This window comes from Myotis brandtii, unplaced genomic scaffold (genome assembly GCF_000412655.1).
Source record: "Myotis brandtii unplaced genomic scaffold, ASM41265v1 scaffold50, whole genome shotgun sequence".
Lineage (NCBI taxonomy): Eukaryota > Metazoa > Chordata > Mammalia > Chiroptera > Vespertilionidae > Myotis > Myotis brandtii.
The window spans coordinates 506693-528576 of record NW_005369061.1 but is presented as its reverse complement, the minus strand read 5'-3'; the positions used below and the strand labels follow the sequence as shown (position 1 = coordinate 528576).

Here is a 21884-nt window from a genome sequence, read left to right as displayed (position 1 = left end):
CTTTTCCCTTAGATTGTCAAATTTAAAAAATGACAACATGACAATAGCCATCAGGTGTGAATGAATCAAATTGTACCTATATTTTTTTGTCAAATCAGCAAAAATACTTTTGGTGCACTGCAGAATTTTAGTAATTAGCTTATGTGTGTCATAAGATGAAAAAGATTGAAAATTGCTGCTCTGCACAACACAATTTAAAACTATTATGTAGTTTTTATTAGGGATACATTTCTCAAGATTTTGCCCTTTAAAAATATAATCCTAGGAGTATTTTAAATGCAGTTTGGAAATAGTTTGAAATGTATTCCCTTTAACTTCTATTAATACTTTTAAGGCAATATTATGACTATTCATCTTGTACTAAAAGAGGAAATTAGCTAAGATGGGGGACATACCAGAAAACCCATTAATCCTATATATATATAATAAAAGTGTAATATGCTAAGTGTCTGACCATTTGACCAGTCCACCAGTCACTATAATGTGCACTGACCACCAGGGGGCAGACACTTCGACCGGTAGGTTAGCTTGCTGCTGGGGTCTGGCTGATCAGACTGGGCGAGATGGGCCAGGCACACCCTGGAGCCCTCCCACAGTCCCTCCCAGGCAGCCAACCTCCCGCGGTCTGTCCCCAGCAGGCTGATCCTCATTGGCCCTGCTCGGAACTGGGCAAGACAACCCGATTGCTGGCCAGGCTGAGGGACCCCACCGGTGCACGAATTCATGCACTGGGCCTCTAGTACAAACATAAAGTGAGGAGCCATAGTGATTAGGCCTGCATATTGTCTTTCTGTTTTTTCTTTTTACCCCTGTACCTGACCACACATTTATTCTGTTTGACTTCTAGCCCCATTTTTTCTTTTTACCCCTGTACCTGACCACACATTTATTCTGTTTGACTTCTAGCCCCATTTTTTCTTTTTACCCCTGTACCTGACCACACATTTATTCTGTTTGACTTCTAGCCCCATTTTTTCTTTTTACCCCTGTACCTGACCACACATTTATTCTGTTTGACTTCTAGCCCCATTTTTTCTTTTTACCCCTGTACCTGACCACACATTTATTCTGTTTGACTTCTAGCCCCATTTTTTCTTTTTACCCCTGTACCTGACCACACATTTATTCTGTTTGACTTCTAGCCCCATTTTTTCTTTTTACCCCTGTACCTGACCACACATTTATTCTGTTTGACTTCTAGCCCCATTTTTTCTTTTTACCCCTGTACCTGACCACACATTTATTCTGTTTGACTTCTAGCCCCATTTTTTCTTTTTACCCCTGTACCTGACCACACATTTATTCTGTTTGACTTCTAGCCCCATTTTTTCTTTTTACCCCTGTACCTGACCACACATTTATTCTGTTTGACTTCTAACCCCATACTTAACTGAAATCCCACATAATTATGCAGATTGAAAATGTATTATGATCCAGAAGGCAGCAAATAAGTGGGCAAGACATTCATTCCTTTCACTGGTTTGTCTTTTTTTTAAATATATGTTTTTATGTTTAATCATAAGTTAAAAAAATGAGAAAACACCAAACCTACACATAATGCCAATAACTTTTAAAATCTTTACACCAAATGCTATTAATAATGTTAGTTCTGCCCTGGCCGGGTTTGGCTCAGTGGATAGAGTGTCGGCCTGCGTTTTTTTCCCAGGTTCAATTCCGGTCAAGGGCATGTGCCTTGGTTGCGGGCACATCCCCAGTGGAGGGTGTGCGGGAGGCAGCTGATCGATGTTTCTCTCTCATTGATGTTTCTGACTATCTCTCTCCCTTCCTCTTTGTGAAAAATCAATAAAACATATTTTTAAAAAATGTTAGTTCTTCTAATTTCAGATACATAGTGAAACCTGTGTGACAGAAATTCTTTACAATATTTTCAATTTAACAATTTCAATTAATTGAAATTCCCTTCAATTCAGTTTACAAGTATTGAGTTTTTAGTATATGATACACTATGCAAGGCTGAATTACAATAATAATTATTGAAGTGTTTTCCAAACTATAAATTGCTTTGTATATGCTAGTTATAACTTTTAGATGCTTACTTTTCTACAAAGCGTTTCTCTGTCTTTTTAACCAATTTAAGCAATGACTATTTCTTCTTATTAATACACATTTTAATATTTACACATTAAGAACCAAACTTTCCAACATTTGTTCTGTTGTTATTGTAAACTTAGGACAATTTTCACAGCATCGCTAACTTTTTAAGAAGTTTCTTTGCAAGTCCCTGTCCACCTGTCTTCCCCTCACCCCATACCAGTCTCTTGGTTTCACTTCCTTCTCACTCCCATACTCTACCACCACTATTTCATACATATACTTTGCCTTTACCTTAATCACTTGGGCCATGCTTATAAATGAACTCTTTCCTTTTAAACATGCCAAACAAAACTGTGATCTAGGTAACTTGTTATAAATTTAATTAGGTGTTCACATTAATCAGTTATGGCTAAATTTGCACCTGCAAAACTTCACATATGTATTCTTTTATGTAATTTATTGTCTCTCTAGAAAACATATTAATCAATAGTTTTTGGTCTTTCCTGTTCTTATACTTTCAATTTCTGTTATTGCTTTTCCACGTATAGTAGAAGCAGTGGTTCTCAACCTTCCTAATGCCGAGACCCTTTAATACAGTTCCTCATGTTGTGGTGACCCCCAACCATAAAATAATTTTCGTTGCTACTTCATAACTGTAATTGTGCTACTGTTATGAATCGTAATGTAAATATCTGATATGCTATATGTGTTTTCCGATGGTCGCGACCCACAGATTGAGAACCGCTGATTGTGTTTTGTTTGTGTAAGTCTATTCATCTCAGAACATGATATATACTGAAAACATTGCAGTTCCTTGTTGCAATATTAAATGCAATGAAATATACTTAATTTATTCAGTGATCGGTCATAATTAAATCTAATATTCTGAACCTCCCTTTGTGAGTGAATGTGTGTGTGTGTGTGTGTATAAGTAAGACGTGGGAGGAGAAACTGTTACTGCAATTTTAACATGTTAAAGGAAGTGTTTTTATCCTTATTATATATTTGTCAAAATGATGGCATCTTGCCAGGCAGCTCCCAGAATGTGCTCAAATACATATCTTTGCATAGAAAATACTGTGGTTAAATATACCATATGAATTTTTCACTTCTTTGTCTTAATTGTTTTACTTTTTAGACTATGAGTTTAACTTGCATTTTGAGAAATCTTTTTTTTTAAAAAAACTATCAATTTGCTCAGCTCTGTTCTCATTACAGAGCCTAAGATTAAACAAAGTTTTGTAGGAAAATGCCTTTTCCTGTAGCTATTGAATTTATTTCTAGTAGCATTAAGTAGTGTTTCTTTTCCTCTGCTTTCACAGTAGTCTTTCTACATTATGTGGAAATGTTAAAAAATCCTGATAAGACCAAGCCAGCTGAGTTTCAGACAGGGTCTGTGTTTAAAGAGAACATCACACATCTAGTTGAATAGCCCTGCTGGGTCAATTTTCACTAATTTAATCAGGAGACAGGCCCACTAATGTTACATGCCTTCTTGTGAAGAAAGAGTCTACTAAGGCTTATTATAATGTGGATTATAATTCATTCCTACTTATGTCCTTAAATAGGGTTGTACCGAGGCCATGCTCAGCAGTGGGCTATGCACTAAGTGCAGGAAATGATAAAAGTCACTTGTAAGGCTGGACCTTTCGCACAATATGAATAAGGAATTATTTAGTTGAAAGCATTTATGCCCATAGTGCGTAAATGAATAGGTCTTTGTATGTTAGAAGGTGGATTAATACAAGGGTGAAGGTGTGTATGTTAGTGTGCATAAAAGGCTATTAATTCTATGAAGAGTTTAGGAAGAAAATCCTGAAATAGAATTTCAGTGCCTAGCATAGTACTAGGCACAAAGTGAGACATCAATAATTATTTATTGAATGAATGTACACATGAATAAAAACATCTGTAAAAGGTTTAGGAATGTCCACAGACCTGCTTTTCTTTTTTAAAAGTACCTGTTTGAAACTATATTCAAATGAATCTGAGTTAATTTTTCCTTGGGGCAGTGCTGTAATTTATGATCCTTGAATTCAGAGGTCACTCAATCAAAAGACAGTTGTATGTAGGCTTAATCAGAATCCTGATTTATTGACCCTGCTATTGCTGTACCTCCTTTTCTTTTATTGGTTTTATGGCCCTACGAGAGAAGTGTTTGACTAGAGTTATAACCAAACACACATCTATTTCTCTTCTACGTATCAGTGGGGACAACGTAAGCACTAGGATTATTGCTTAGCAACTTATAATATCTAAGAATACTAGAGGAGCACTAATAGGCTGTAACGAAGATAGAGAATGCCCTAGTTCATGTGGGGGTTTATAATGGGTTGTGGCAGATGGGTAGATATTAATTTGCTATACATCTGTAGCACTACTTTTATTTATTTGTCTTTTAAAATATATTTTATTGATTTTTTTACAGAGAGGAAGGGAGAGGGATAGAGAGTTAGAAACATCGATGAGAGAGACACATCGATCAGCTGCCTCCTGCACACCCCCTACTGGGGATGTGCCTGCAACCAAGGTACATGCCCTTGACTGGAATTGAACCCGGGACCCTTCAGTCCACAGGCCGACGCTCTATCCACTGAGCCAAACCAGTCAGGCTGTAGCACTACTTTTAAAGCAGAAGGAATATATGTCTTGCATTATGCTGGAAAGGTTCGAAGCAGAGAGAATACATTAGAACCTGCACACTTTCAAGAACTGCTCTTACACACTTATTTAAAATCAAAATATAAACAATGTATATTAATGAGCAGTGTTACAAAACAGAATGGATTTCCTTTCCCCAAAAAAAGTGGTCAATTTTTTTCTAAATCCAACCGAGATGTAAAAGGAGAGCATTATACTACCTTCCACACTTCCCCATATTGAAATAAGAGAATTAGCCAAAAAGGAAATAAAAACTTGGGAGGGAGGTTCATAAATACTATCTACTATTGGGTATAAGACATTGTTTAGATTAAATATTGGCTTTTCAAGGGTTTCTTTTTTTAAAAAATATATTTTATTGATTTTTTACAGAGAGGAAGGGAGAGAGATAGATAGTTAGAAACATCGATGGGAGAGAGACATCGATCAGCTGCCTCCTGCACATCTCCCACTGGGGATGTGCCCGCAACCCAGGTACATGCCCTTGACCGGAATCGAACCCCGGACCCCCCAGTCCGAAGGCCGACGCTCTATCCACTGAGCCAAACCGGTTTCGGCTCAAGGGTTTCTTTAGAGACTACTTAATTAGACTTTTCTGACAGTCTCCCAGATTTCCTTATTTTTAGTGATCTTGACAGTGGTCAGGTTTGGATCACCATCCATCCCTGGATCTAAATGGGTGAGGTGCCCTAGCTGGTTTGGCTCAGTGGATGGAGCATCAGCCTGCGGACTGAAGGGTCCCAGGTTCAATTCTGGTCAGGGCACATTACCTCCCAGGAGGAGGTAAGAAGGAGGCAGCCGATTGATGATTCTCTCTCATCATTGATGTTTCTATCTCTCTCTCCCTCTCCCTTCCTCTCTGAAATCAATAAAAATATATTTAAATAAATAAAATAAAATAAAAAATAAATGGGTGAGGTCAGTATTATCTAAACCAAATAGATTAAGAAAGAAATTTGGGCAGACAAAAATATCTATCATTAGAGGTCAGCTGGGTGGCTCAGTTGGTTGGAGCATCATCTGGTACATTGAAAGGGTTGTGGGTTCAATTCTAGTCAGGTCATACCTGGGTTGCAGGTTCAATCCCCAGTTGGGGTGGGTGTGGGAGGCAGCCGATCAATATTTCTCTCTCACCTCAATTGCTAGCTTGATCCCCAGTAGGGGTCATGCAGGAGGCAGCGATTGATGTTTCTCTCTCACATATCCATGTTTCTCTCTCTCCTTCTCCCTTCCTCTCTCCCTAAAATCAATAAACATATCCTGGGGTGAGGATTAATATATATATATTTCGGTGGAGAAGAAGTGATCAACCATGCCACATGCTGCAGAGAAATAGAACATGTGTTAAGGAGTACTATCAAGTATTTTTATAGAATGTCCCTAATTGTGATTGGTCTGAAGGTTTCTTTAAAAATCATGATAAGGTTGGGATTATGGGTTTGGGGGAGGAAGACTACAGAGGCAAAATGCTATTCTCATCACATCCTATCAAGTATATCATATATGCTATTAGCATGACTTTGTACTGTTGATGTTAATTCTTCTCATCTGACTGAGATAGCTTTGTCAGGTTTGTCCACTGTAAAGTTACTCATTTCCGTACCTTACTTTCAGGAAGTTTTGCACAGCTCTTAAAGAGAAGAGCATTATACTCTACCTTTTTGAGGGCACACTTTTTTGAATACTTCTGCACAGGAAGCACATTTGTCTATGTCCCCCATTTACTTATTTATTCAAGTATTTGTTTATATCAGTATGGATTTATGAATATTTCTTTTATACTTGGTTATAATCCAATACTACTTCATTTCTTTGCTCAAATTGTTTCATCTTTGGCCATTAGGAGCTCTTTCAGTTGGCTGCTGTGTCCCTTTGACATACCACAATCTTTGCAGAGTTGTTTGAACCCTTCCTTATTTTCTGGCACTACAAGATGCTCCAGGCTCAACATATATATATTTCCTGCCCCAGTCCTTAAATTAGTCATTTCTCCAATGAGTCCTGATTTGTAAAAATTTGAGAATGATATTAGCAACCAAGATCTGAGCACTAGGTACCCAAGTGTTCTTTTTTTTTCCCCATAGATAGCATTTATAACATTTTTTAAATCCTCACTTGAGGATATATGTTTTTATTGATTTTAGAGAAAGAGGAAGGGAGAGAGAGAGAGAGGGAAAGAGAGAGAGAGAGAGAGAGAGAGAGAGAGAGAGAGAGAGAGAAACATCAACGTAAGAGAGAAACATCGATTCGTTGCCCTCTGTATGTGCCATGACTGGGAATCGAATCCACAACCTGGGTATGTGCTCTGATCAGGAATTGAACCCACATTCTTTTTTAAAAAAAAAATTTTTTTTTATTGATTTCAGAGAGAGGAAGGGAGAAAGAGAGAGATAGAAACATCAATGATGAGAGAGAATCATTGATTAGCTGCCTCCTGCATGACCCTACTGGGGATCGAGCCTGCAACCCAGGCATGTGCCCTTAACTGGAATTGAACCCGGGACCCCTCAGTCCACAGGCCGACACTCTATCCATTGGGCCAAACCAGCTAGGACTGAATCCACATTCTTTATGGTGTATGCCAAACCAGTTAGGGCAGTGGTCGGCAAACTGTAGCTCACGAGCCACATGCGGCTCTTTGGCCCCTTGAGTGTGGCTCTTCCACAAAATACCACGTGTGGGCGTGCATGTACAGGTCGATTGAAACTTCATGGCCCATGCGCAGAAGTCGGTATTTTGTGGAAGAGCCACACTCAAGGGACCAGAGAGCCGCATGTGGCTCGTGAGCCGCAGTTTGCCAACCGCTGAGTTAGGGCAATTGCCAGCATTCTTATGTTTATATTAAAACTAGAGGCCCGGTGCATGAATTCATGCACGGGTGGGGTCCAGCCAGCCCACCCCACCATTAAGGGTGGACTGGCTGGGGTGATGTGCTGTGGGCGGGGCCAGCCAGGGCAAGGGGTCACGGTGGTTTGCCAGCTGGCCTGCCCCCAATGGGGGGGCCACTTGAGGGTGGGGCTGGGCGGGGGAGGGGCTGCAGGCATTCTGGTCATTCCGCTGTTTGGTCAATTTGCATATTATATAGGATACACACACAAAACCTTTTCTGTCGTTTCTAGAGATTTTAGTAGGGAGGGAGTAGTAGGTGCTTGTTCTCAGTTCACTATCTTGGTCTAATATCTCCATAATACATTTTTAAAATGAAAACATGAAAGAGGCTAGAAATATGAAAGTGGGAAGAAATATATTTAAATATACATGTATGGTAGACTCTCTTCACTGTCCACTCGGCAGACATTTCCCTACCTTTTTGCCTGCCAACTAAACCTCAATATTACAGAAGATGGAAATATCTAATATCAGATAACTTGATGTAAACCCTGACATGAAGGAATAAATTATGATCAGTCAAAACTAGTCATAGTAGTCCCTTTTCCCTTTACCAGCTATTGGTCTAGGCCAGGGGACCTCAAACTACCGCCCACGGGCCACATGTGGCCCGCCAAAAACATTTATCTGGCTGCCGCTGCTGCCTGTTGCTTAGCAGCCAACTAGTTTTTTTTTAAACTATAGTCCGGCCCTCCAACGGTCTGAGGGACAGTGAACTGGCCCCGTTTAAAAAGTTTGAGGACCCCTGGTCTAGGCAGTGGTTGGCAAACTGTGGCTCGGAAAACCGCGGCTCGCGAGGCACATGCGGCTCTTTGGCCCCTTGAGTGTGGCTCTTCCACAAAATACCGACTTCTGCGCATGGGCCACGAAGTTTCAACCGCACTGTCCCTGCGCGCCCGCATGCGGTATTTTGTGGAAGAGCCACACTCAAGGGGCCAAAGAGCCGCATGTGGCTCGGGAGCCGCAGTTTGCCAACCATTGGTCTACGGGCAGACATGTAACCTGATTAGGGTCAATGAAATGTAAAGGAAAGTGTTGGAGCAAGGATCTGGGATCTTTTCTTCAAGGATAATAAAACAGAATCTCAAGAGGAGAAATCCTCTTTGTTCTCAACCCTTTTCTCCTGTACAGAAGAGATGTCTGGAGCTGCAATAGCTGTTTTATGATCCTGAGGTATAAGCACAAAAAAATGAATAAAGAATAATGAAACAGGCGAGGTACTTAATGAAAAACACTGAGCTGCTGAATGATTTCTGATTAAGTCAACAATAAATGTCCTTATGGTTATAGTCACTGTTGTCTGACTTTCTGTTACTTTCAACTGTGTTTGAATACACCATTTAAAGAGACATTTTCTCCTATTAATATTCTAAACTAGCATATATTAAAATCTACTTCCAATATTTCTTTTTTTTCCCCAATATTTCTTATGTTTCACTTTTTCCCCCTCAGAATCAAAACTGGAGGAGCAGCCAGGGATCTCAACTGTAAAGGAATCTAAAATTGAAATCTCAAAGAATGTTGTAATTAGAGAACCTGCAAGTGTGGTTTTCAATTTAGATCAAACTGTACTGGATTCAAAGCTAGATCTACCATGGAAGAAAAATCTTTTTGAACGAGTGGAGGCGAGAGCTCAAGCAATGCAGCAGAAAATATTAGATAAGGATAAACTGAAAAAAGAACTAGAAAAACAAGCTGAGAAAAAAATCCCTAAGGAAACTTTGGCCAAAGAGTGGTTTAATATTGACAACATGACTCTGAATACTCGTGCATATTTGCTTGACAAACTTCTACCCACCTTAGTGGCTGGAATGGAACATATGTTAATGCAAGTGGAAAAAAAGAAGCTTTTGTCAGAAACTGATATTCCAACTAAGTTTGATCCAATTATTTATTTGGGGGAATATTTAATGAGAAATAATCCTCTTTATATCAAAGACTCAGGGATGTCTGGTTATCAGAGGGAGATGAAAAATGTCACAGAAAATCTGAAGATACATATTACCAACACTATCTGCAACAGGTACAATTTGTTATATTTTCAGTTAATGATATAGCTCCTTACACGGAAAAGTACATAGAACAATAATATACTCATACAAACTTAAAAGGACTTCAAATAAGGCAGTTCCCTCTATGGAGCATGCCTGAGCCCCTCTCTCTCTCTCTCTCTCTCTCTCTCTCTCTCTCTCTCTCTCTCTCTCCTAAATCCCAAAGGCCCTTCTTTTGTTGTAATTTGTTTCTTGAGCCCATTTCTTCTACAGCTCACTTCTATTTTAAAAAGTATTTATTGAGCTACTACTATGTGCTTCACTATGAGGCACTAATGAAGACTTATGAAGTGTATTTAATCAGTTTCTTGTATTCACAGATTTACTTATCTCACTAGGACCCCAAATGTCCTTCTCTCTGCCGTGGAAAGCAAACCACATGAGTTGAGAGTAGGGACTTTTTCAAATTTTAACTTTTCAGATAAGCAAAATATTCACCTGGTTCAATAGCCAAAACATATAGCTATACAATGAAAAGTTTCCCATTCTTATCCTCCATGTACACATTATTCTACCTCTGCCTTAAATAACTTCTTTTTTTAGTTTTCAATGGATCCTTCCAAAGTCCCTTTATACATACATAAGCAAATGCAAATGTGGATACTTGATTTTCTTTCTTTTATATGAAAATATGTGAATAAGTTACATTTTCCTCTGTTTTTCACCTGCCATTTATCTTTCATCATGAAGATGAGTTTTTTATTTCTACATGGTTGAGTTTGCTTACTTTTATTTTATGGCTTTCATTTTTGAGTCATTGTTGTACTTCAGATATTAAAATAATTATCCTATCTTTTCTTATGAAATTATATTTTAATTTTAAATATTGACCCATTTGGAACTTATCTTAAGGTAATATGTAAGATATGGATCCAACTTTATCATTTTCCAAATGGCTATGTAGTGATCCCAATAATAATTGTTGAATAGTCTATCCTTGCCCCACTGTTTATAATGAACCTTTATTACTAAATTTCTATTTATTTTGTAGTGTATTTTTGGACTTTTCTGTCCTATTCCATTGGTCTATCTCCCTTTTTATGCACCAGCACTCTGCTTTAGTTATTGAGACTTTTGAGTATATTTCAATGAGTCTGACTGCTGGTCCCCATTATTTGTTATTTTTTTCTGATCACTCCTGTCTGTTCTTGTGTGTGTTTACTTTTTAATATGAACTTTAGAATTGATTCATCTACTTAAAAGGGGGGGGGAGGGAGAACACCAAAAAAAACTTTATAGGAATTTTTATTGAAATCTGATTAAATTTATTTATTAACTTGGAAAAAATCGACACCTCTAATAATGACAAGTGTTTCTATTTGAGAACATATCTTTCCATTTGCTCATCATATTTTGTATCCATCAGTGTTGTCTTAAAATTTTTTATAAAGGTTTGCATCTTTTATTAGTTTTAATACTAGTTATTTTATAATTTTTTGTTGCCATTATGAGACTTTTTCTGTTACACTTCCTATCTAGATATACTTTGAATACACAAAAACTATCAATTTCTGAATATTTTTGTACTTTACTACCTCTTTGAGTTCTCTTATTGTTTATAGTAATTTTTAATTGATTCCTTGGATTTTCTAGGGAGGCAACCATACTGTCTGCAAGCAATAAGAGTTTTCTTCTTCCTTTTCAATTTTTGTATTTCTAGCGTCTTTCTCTTGCCTAATTGCATTGGCTATTACCTCCAATATGAGAGTGGTGATATGGGAATACTTGTTTTGCTTATGACTTTAAGTAGAAATGACTCTTGTATTAATTACTATTTCACCAAACACACACACACACATATATATATAACTACCATAACTTGACTCCATTTGATCTGAAAAAGGTATATTTTATCACATTAGGAAAAATTCACCTAATTTCTATCTTATAAAGTGATTTTTAAAAATCAAGAATGATTGTTGATCTTGTCAAATGCCTTTTCAACACCTATGTAGATGATCATTTGATTTTCAGCCTGGATTCATTAATCATGAACTTTATTAGGAGATTTACTAATTTTGAACTATCTTGTAATTCCTAAAACAAATCCTACTTTGTTGCTATATATTTGGTTACATTGAAACATACTTTCTACTGTTAAGACAGAATAAATGTTTAAATAATTACAGATTTTCATAATATTCTTTCTTCCTTCCCTTCCCTTCCCTTCCCTTTCCTTTCTCTTCCTTCCTTCCTTCTCTCTCTCTCTCTCTCTCTCTCTCTCTCTCTCTCTCTCTCTCTCTCTCTCTCTCTCTCTCTCTCTCTCTCTCTCTCTCTCTCTCTCTCTCTCTCTCTCTCTCTCTCTCTCTCTCTCTCTCTCTCTCATCAATAGTCACCTCCAGTGGCAACAAATAAAATATTTTTCTTATGTGGGGGAAGGTTATTTTTAGTATCATTATGAACACATGGATTTTAATATATAGCCCAGGTATTTTAACATATTATACTCATTTTTTCTTTTTGATGCTCAACTTGACCCAATTTTGTGTTTTTCCAACATTGTCTTTGAAAGCTTCATGCATTTTTTAAGGATTCTTAGTTCGTTTGGGTGAAGATCATTCATTGAAGAGCTAGAAATACTCATAAGTATTGTATTGTCATTGTTTCTAGGCTCTTTCATGACTAAAATATAATTTTAAAATATTAATAATTTCATGTCAAATATGTTTCAGGGTTTTTACCTAATTCCTTGATTTTATATTTGTGTATCTTTTTTTTCCCCTCACACTGAAAATCTTGGTTCCTAACAAGATTGACAGAACTACTTGTTTGCTTTATCTTATAATTTATATAAAATAGCTTCAAAATAATAATACCAACAAGCCTACTAATAATAGAATTAGATTTTATATTTATTTTCAGCCTTGTGGGCCAGAGAATATATCCTAGTAAGTATGTGTACGTAAAAAACAAAACCATTAAAAAACTAGAAGAAACCAGGGATTAAATTCCTTTATAACCAGAGAAAAGCCTTTTGAATCATGAAAATATTGATAAATTTGATTACATAAAAATTAAAAGCTTTTTGCTGGAAAATTGAGTCGACTACTCAATTCTGCTTTTATTCTACAAAAATAGCCATACAATATTTAAATGAATAAGCATGGCTGTGTTCTAATAAAGCTTTATTTATGGACCAGGCTGGTGTTGCTCAGTGGTAGAGCATCAGCTGCACAGTTCAGGTCGTGTGTTTGATTCCTGATCAAGGGCATGTGCCTGAGGTGCAGGTCTCACCTCTCTCTCTATCTGTCTCTCTCACTCTTTCTCTCTCTATCCCCCTTTTACTCTCTCAAAAAATCAATGGAAAAAATATCCTTGGGTGAGGGTTAACATAAAAAACCAAAGTCTATTTATGGATACTAAAATGTTAATGTCTTGAATTTCTATATGCCACAATATATTATTATTATTGTTATTTTAAAAAATACTTTAAAATATAATAATCTTGGCTTCTGAGTTGTGCAAAACAAGACAGCAGGCCAGATTTGGCCCCCAAGTTGTAGTTTGCTGATCCTTGGTCTAGTTAATATCTTTTAAGTTTCTTCCAAATCTAAAAAAAAACCCAAAACCTATTAAGACACTTGTAATCTCTTCCTGAATCTCCACATTTACCTTTGAATGTATTCTGGCATGGATACTTATACTTAAATTTATAAAGGAACCTAAAATTCTTTGTGACTTGTTTTTGTGTCCTTCCTGTGGTAAGCAACAAATTAGAAACTTTAAAATGATCATTTTTTTGGAATTAGGTACATCTGTTCCTCTGGAATGAAGTAAGAGATATTTACGGACCTCTTGTTTTACTTTATGTATAGACATGAAATTTTTGTTTTCAGTCGAAACAGTCTTTCTTAGAGAATGTTTGCCTACCAAAGACATCAGAATTTATCTGGGTGATTGGTTAAAAGTAAAGATTTCTATCGTCTTCCTCAAATCTTCTGAATCAGAAACCCTAGGAATGCATTTAAAACAAGTTCTACTGGAGATTATATGAACACTAAATTTTCAAGATCAATCATTTAGTGAAACAAGTTAAGGGAGTTTTGGTACTAGTGAAAAGTTCCAACAACAGCAGGAAGCAGTATCATCAAATTTAATAAACAGCTTAAAGAACACTTGTGTTCACAATCTGTTCTTGCAGAACAATAGATTAGATTTGTATTTAGTTCTGTTTCCATTTAAAAAAAACTTTAAATTTGGGAATTGGTGTCAAGGCTGTAAATCAATATATTAACAAATCCTTTGTCCTGTTAGGGCTGTGTGAATCTCAGTCAGTACATAAAACTAGGCATTTTTCAACATTTATAGTAAGGGTAGTAATAGGCATAGTAGGACTTTGGTCTAGACTCGATTGCCAATCAATAGCATGACACAAGAAAATTAGTTCATTTCATTGGTGTTTCTTGAACGAGGAATTTGATATTTAGGGTCATTTGAGGTTTGATAAGAGCCCTAGTTTCTATTGGAGCACTATGTTGTAGGAATTTCATGAAAGAGTTAAAATAATCAAAGATCCTCTCTTTTTTTTTTGCCTGGATTGTCAGGATCAGGGCTTCATCTCTCTCTGGTAAAAATCCAAGATCTATAGGTCAAAATGTGACAAAAGCAAAATGAGTGTCAGGCATTTATAGACTATTCAGAAATCCTAGGGATGCCTTACTATAGCACTATGTCTACTGACTTGAAGCTTGGATACCCAGCATCTTTGCAAAAACAGTCCTGCTTTTAACTTCTCTGAACCATATCACTGTTTATGTTGTTCTCAACCCATTAGAGAGCTTTGGAGAAGTCCATTTTGGAAATGAGAGCTTTCCTTATTTATTTTCAAGAACAAAGACAAAAATTTTACTTGGTTTTTCAAGACTTTGTCTTCTGGTGATTATGTTAAAATGTTCATTTTCCTCAGCCCGAGCTAAAGTTTTCATCTGCCTGTTTCCCAGAACAAAAAGGGATTCATCTCTGTTTGGTGTCTAAGGACAATAGATAGAAAAGACACTCTTCACTGATTTGGAACAATTTTTATAGTGGCAGCCACTTTCTGAGAAATAAAATATTATTGCTGTTTGTAAGTTTTGCGTATACAATCTTTTTATTGCTTTTCATTAGGGTTCCTGGAAGAGAGGTATAGAATTAAAGTGGACTTTAGTCCTTACATGAATTTTGCAAAACCAGTAAGGAGGCTAGGTTTGTCTCATTTTGCTTTTCTTCATGTTTTTTTAGCGTCTTTCCCCTCTGATTGTTGGTTCCTCCAGTGCTTGAGAATACATATTCTGAAAGTTACTACTGCCTTGTGAATTGGTAATGAAAAAAAAATTTGCTCTTAAAATAGGATTACAAACTTTCAATAGCCTGATTATGGTGACGGTTAGACATATTTACACATGTGTTGAAATTTGTACAACTATGCACCAAAAAAGTCAATTTTACTGTATGATATATTATTCAAAAGCAAAAAATTTTAAACAGTAAAAATAAGGATTATAGAGGACAATTATTAATGTTAGAATGTCACACTGCTCCAGAGAAGTGGGACCTATTATACTATCATTGTTCTCTCTCTTCTTCACCAAATCATGATACACAGTCCTGATCCTAGAATGAGAGTTTAAATGAACCAGGAAGTAGATCTAAGGGATCCAGGGCAAAAACTTGGATCTTCTTGTGTAGTAGTTAATAGTGATGTGTATCCAGTTCTGGCTTGGTAATGACCTCTGGTCCCTACATCCGTTGCTTATTTCATAATCACTATGTATCTATGATAAACCTTCAGGACATTTTCCCTATGAGTCTTCTTTATAAGCCTTTTAACTAATAATGGAACACTTAATCCAGGAAGAGAAAGAATCACTAAGAAACATTCCATAGAAATTACTTTCTCTACCACAGCTACATAAAGGAGATAAATAAGCCAGTAAAATGCATTAAGCATTAAGGAAACACAAACCAAATGAAAACTAAAAGGGAAAGAGACACATGCCTTTATTTTGCTTATAATAATTCCCTGCAAATTAACTCATATGCAGTGTTCAAGGAGCTTACGCAGATTATGTGACAAATATGTTGTGTATGTTTCTGTTGGAATGTGGTATCTGCAAAGGGTTTGAAGGTTTACTTCAAAGGACGTACTTTTTGTGTTTAAAAACACACATACAGACACCAAAATGTCTAACTCATCCTTACAAGATGCCAGCACTAGGGACTTGGCAAGACTGAGGGAATGTTTCATCCTTGATGTAGGGCTTTCTTAGTTGCCAGGAGACAGTGACTTCCTAGGCAGATGTCTGTCTGCTCATACTCCACACCAGCTGCCACCTCTTTCCTGAGCCAAACCCTTGTGCTTACATTATGCTAGGAAATCCCATAGATGCTTCTCCTGAAGTAATATTATTAATATTAATCATCTTGTCAATCTGTATTGAATATCATATTTTATCAATCCAGTAAAATAGATTATGCCAAAAGTGAGTGGATAGATAAGGAAATGCTTTTTTAAAATATAGTATTTGAAGAACTATTATATCCAAATGTATATGATAGGACTTTTTCCAAACAGGTTCTACTTTTGTTCAACCTTAAGCATAATAATAATATATCTAGATTGAGTAGTTCATATTAATTTAGAAACTACACTCTGTTGTATATGTATATATCCCAATATTAAGTACTTAGAAATTCAAGTACTTATAGACTAAGAAATCCTGGTCTCCCTGGATGTTATCCTAATACCACACACACACACACACACACACACACACACACACACACACCTGCAACTTGATGTTGGATGAATCTATAGTCCTTCTTCAGTGGCATAAAACATGATTAACATTAAAAAGACTAAGGTAGAGTTCCTGAATCAAGTTCTCCCCAGCTAGGGCTGGATATCTGGGATAATGCCTGACAAGCTTTGTTAGTACTACAGTAGAGACACCTAAGACTACCTAGGATGTTTAGAAATTCCTAGTATTTGCCAACTGTTCTGTTGATTCATTTTAAACTATCCAGTAACTGATATCCTCAAAAGAAGATAGGATTTTTTTCTGTTCAGAGAATAGACTGAAAACCTTATGTGCAACTGACTTGGTTTTTAATGGCTGAAGATCTTATGTGCAACTGCCTTGGGTTATATATCCTCTGCCTTGCTCAGTCCTACACCAGCAAAACAGATGCTTCCTAGTCCTCCAGGGGGGAATATTCTTACTCCTTCCAATATTGAATTTAAACTCAACCACCTCATTAGGAAATAGGAAATCATCACCATCAAGGCTAGTTTCAAAGTTTGGAGGCACTAGATCAGAGGTATCCAGCATACTATGCTTCTTTCCACCTCAGGGTCTTAACATATGTCATCTCCTCTGCCTGTTATCATTCTTCTTCCTCTTTAGCTATCTTACCAATCCTTTAGAGTTCAGCTTAGTTCAAATACTATGTCATTTTTAATTAATTTGCCTGTTCTAATCTTGCTCTCATTATGTAAGTTTGTAAGTTTTTTGTGTTATTTTTCTTGTGCTTGCTTTGTTTTTTACATACATAAGATTATTAATTTTGGGTAATTGACAGAAACCCAATTTTGTTAATCCCTTTTTGTGTTGCAGTATCAATACACCTAAGGATCTGGAGACACCCAGTACTTATTACACAATATTGTTTACTTAACTGTTCTGCATTGTATCCTAAGCTTTATAATAGCAAAATCATAGTAGGAGCTCAATAAATGTTTGTCTTTGAGTGAATAAATGACTGACTTAGGGAGTAAATGAGAAAAAGCTAGAAGAAAGACACAGAATAGAGAGCCAGGCAGAAAAGAAGACAGAAATTTAGGAGAATGCTTTATAGAGAGGGGAAAGAGAGAGAAGTGGAGAGAGGGAAGCAGAGAAAGGGATAGATAAAGTAGCAGAGGGAGAAAGAGAACTGGAAGAGCAGGAGAGCCAGCAGAGGAAAGGACTGGGGGCTCTGAGATAAGTGGTAGAGGTTTGGCTGCTTAGCAGTTGTATCACAGGAACTTAGCACTTCCTTTAAAATACTAATGAATCTTCCAGCACTTTTAAATCACTACAGAATCTTCTACACTATTAAACCACATTGAAATTTTGGGTTTCAAACCTCAAAGTTTATTTTTGAAGGCTTATTTTCCTAGAGAATTTTGAAGATCTTATCTGGGCACAAAGTAATTACTTAGATTTTAGGGGTTGTTTTGTGTGTGTGTGTGTGTGTGTGTGTGTGTGTGTGTGCGTGTGTGTGTGTGTGTGTTTTTGTCTTGTTTTTTAGTATTAGGGGTATCCAAATGACCAGTTCTCTCTGAAAAGTCTTTTGTCTTTTAAAGTATATCAGATTACCTTAGTCTTTCTTCTTTAAAAGATGAAGACCTGCCTCAAACATTATTGCAAAACTGTACTTGAAATCAGCACCTATTTTTATTATTTTGAACTATTTTGGTATTTCAATCAAAACCAATTTGGGGGTTTTGAAGTCTTAGTCAGGATGATGAACATAGGAACAATTAAAATCACAATTCTTCCTCCATTTTCTACCTGGGTAATACAGCTCTGTCTGAATACAAGGATAACTATTGTGCTCAGGGGCTGTCAAAGTAACTCTGGCCAAATAAAGGAATCTGGCAACATACATTCCTAGACAGAAATCAAAAGTTTGGTCCAAGGCATCAGAATTACTTGAGATGCTTGTTGTAAATGCATCTTTCAGGCTCCCATCCTAGACCTTGAATCAGAGTCATTCCACATGATTTCTGCATCCAGGGAAGAGAGACACCCCACCACCTTAAGGCCTTAGTACATTCAACCTTGATTTTACTGTATACTGTATGTGGCAGCTTCTAGGGCTATTCTTAGTACTTCTTAAGTATAGTATTTAGTTGGGTAAAATAAGGCCTATCTCCATAAAAAGTCAAATAATAGTAGAAGACAGCCTATGATTAATGTGCTGCAGGCTTGAATCAAGGATAATTTCATGAAGAAAACACAGGTTAAAAGTTTCTATGAGGCTCTGAACTCTTGTGTTCTGCCATTTGAACAATCTGAATCAAATCCAATGGTCTTAACTCAACATGTCTTCTATTTCTACATCCCTCAGAGTATCCAGGATGAAGGAGAAGATTAAAGAGAAACAAGAACAAAGAGAAACCATAAGCCAAGTCAAAGTCCAGGTGGCCAACCTACGGAAACAGGCTCTGCAGGAGCAGTTCAATGAATGGATTCTAGACCCTAAGGGAACGATTCCTATGAAAGTGGTAAGAAAGGGGGTGTCTGCGAAGGGTAGATGGGTTAGAAAATAAGAAGGTGATACTGAGTGGAGTACTAAAATCCTCCCTCTAAATTTTCAGTCCTGCTGACGTAAGTCAATTCTTGACACTAGTCCATGAGAGTACATTTCTTTAATTTTCTCTTGAGTGTTTTTAAAAATTTTAGCTAGAGTTCTAAAAATACATTGACTCTGGCTGAGGTTCCTAAAATCTTCATTACAGTGAGGCATAGCTTCCATTTGTTTTTTTTGTATATATGTAACTAATTACTTCTGTGGGCTAAGAGACTATCTTAGCTCCAGATGACATCTGTACTCTAAGAGTTAAATATTTTCTTTTAGGTATGTATATACAGATATGAGAATACTTACTGGTTAGATAAAATGATAAGCATATTTTTGGTTCAAAGTGAATTTTTTATTGGATTTTTTGGGGTGATATTGGTTAATAAATTTATATAGATTTCAGGTGTACAGTTCTATAATACATGTATATTGTATTGTGTGTTCACCACCCCAAGTCTCCTTCCATCACCATTTATTTATCTCCCTTTTCCCTCTAGTAATCACCATAGTGTTGTCTGTGTCTATGAGTTGTTTTGTTTTGTTTTTTTATATTTTATTTATTGATTTCAGAGAGGAAGGGAGAGGGAGAGAGACAGAAACATCAAGGATGAGAGAGAATCATTGATCCGCTGCCTCCTGCACAGCCCCACTGCGGGTGGAGCCTGAAACCTGGAATTGAATCTTGACCTCCTGGTTCATAGGTCAATGCTCAATCACTGAACCACACCAGCTTGGCTGGCTGAACAAGTTTTTAAAAAAATTATTATTAATCCCCTCACCTTTTTCATCCAGCCTCTCTACCACTACCCCCCACAGTGAATTATTAAAAATAGACCAAAGAAGATAAGCCCCAGACTGGGAGAAAATATTTGTAAAAGATATATCTGATAAAGGACTATTATCTAAAATATACAAAGAACTCTTAAAACTCAACAATAAGAAAACAAACAATCTATTAAAAATGGGTAGAAGACCTAAACTGACAATTCCCCAGAGATATCCAGATGGCAGATAAGCATATTAAAAAATGCTCCACAGCTCTAGCCAGTTTGGCTCAGTGAATAGAACGCTGGCCCATGGACTGAAAGGTCCTAAGATCAATTCTGATCAAGGACACGTACCGCTGGGGATCCAGCCTAATCCCAGGTGCTAGGCAGGGCTAGTGTGGGAGGCAACCAATTGATGTGTCTTTTTCACTGTCTCCCACCCTCCCTTCCACTCTCGCTAAAAATCAATGGAAAAATATCCTCGGGTGAGGATTAACAACAACAAAAAAGATGCTCCATATATGTTATCAGGGAAATGCAAAGTAAAACAACAATAAGGCCCAGCCAGCATGGCTCAGTGGTTGAGTGTTGACCTATGAACCAGGAGGTCACGGTGTGATTCCCAGTCAGGCCATATGCCCGGGTTGCAGGCTCTATCCCCAGTGGAATGTATTCAGGAGACAGCCAATCAATAATTCTTTCTCATCATTGATGTTTCTATCTCTCCCTTTCACTTCCTCTCTGAAATCAATAAAAATATATTTAAAACAAACAAACAAACAAACAAAAAACCAATGAGATACCACTACTCACCTATCAGAATGCCCAAATTCAAGAATACTGAGAACAATAAATGCTGACAAAGATGTGCAGCTATAGGAACTTTCATTCATTGTTGTGGAAATGCAAAATGCTACAGCCACTTTGGAAGACAGTTTGGCAGTTTCTTAGAAAACTGAACATAATCTTACCATATGATCCAGCCATCATATTCCTTGGTATATACCCAACGGAGTTAAAAACTTATGTCCATGCAAAAATATGCACATAGATGATTACAGCAGCTTTATGTATAATTGCCAAAATTTGGGAGCAACCAAGATGTCCTTTAGTAGGTGAGTGGATAAATAAACTGTGGTATATCCACAAAATGGAATGTTATTCAGTACTAGAAAGAAATTAGCTATTACACCATGAAAAGACATGGAGTAACCTTAAATGTATATTATTAGCTGAAAGAAGCCAACCTGAAAAGGCTACAAAACTGTATGATTCCAACTCTATGACAGTCTGGAAAAGTTAAAACTGCGGGGGTAGTAAAAAGATCAGTTTCCAGGAGTGAGAGGGGGAGGGAGGGATAAATAGGCAGAGCACAGAGGGTTTATAGGGTGGTAAAACAATTCTGTATGATGCCATAATGATGGATACATGTCATTATACATTTGTCAAAACCCATAGAATGTACAACACCAAGAATGATCCCAAATGTAGACGAAGAACTTAGGGTTATGATGTTTTCAATGAAGGTTTATTGATTGTAACAAATGGACCACTGTGGTAGGGGATGTTGATAATGGGGGAAGCTGTATACTATGTGGTAGTAGGCAGAGAGTATATGGGACTTCTCTATACTTTTTGCTCAATTGTTATGAACCTACAAATGCTCTAAAGAATAAAGTCTACTTTTAGGAGAAACCAAGATGGCGGCATAGGTAAACACCGGAAATTGCTGCCTCGCACAACCACTTCAAAAATACAACTAAAAGACAAAATGGACATCATCCAGAACCACAGGAAGGCTGGCTGAGTGGAAATTCTACAACTAGAAGGAAAGAGAAAAGCACACTGAGACTCAGAGGAGGTGCAGAAGTAAAGTGCAGAGGGTATGGAGGCACACGCAGAAGGGGCTGGCAACTGAGGACGCGGGTAGAGGGGAGACACAAGCTCCTGATGGCCCTGACTCCAGTTCCGGGCGAGTCTCTGGGGACCCAGACTCATACAGGGAGAAACTGGACTGCCTGGCAGCGGACAGAACTCGAGGGCGGCTTTCTCTCACAGGTGCTTGTAGCGATTACTGCGACACTGAGACCCGGGGCCTCTTAGGGCAGGACTGAGGATCAGCCATAGCTGTTTGCTC

General features: G+C 37.2%; 1 protein-coding gene across 1 annotated transcript in view; it reads left to right on the top strand.

Annotated features, from left to right (window-relative positions):
- Positions 1-5391: 5391 nt before the first annotated feature.
- EFCAB5 (EF-hand calcium binding domain 5) overlaps positions 5392-21884 on the top strand; it is a 72704-nt gene continuing 56211 nt past the window's right edge. Inside the window, 3 exon segments of the mRNA XM_005876919.2 lie at positions 5392-5395; positions 9058-9628; positions 18747-18903. Of these exon segments, the coding sequence (XP_005876981.2) occupies positions 5392-5395; positions 9058-9628; positions 18747-18903 (732 nt within the window).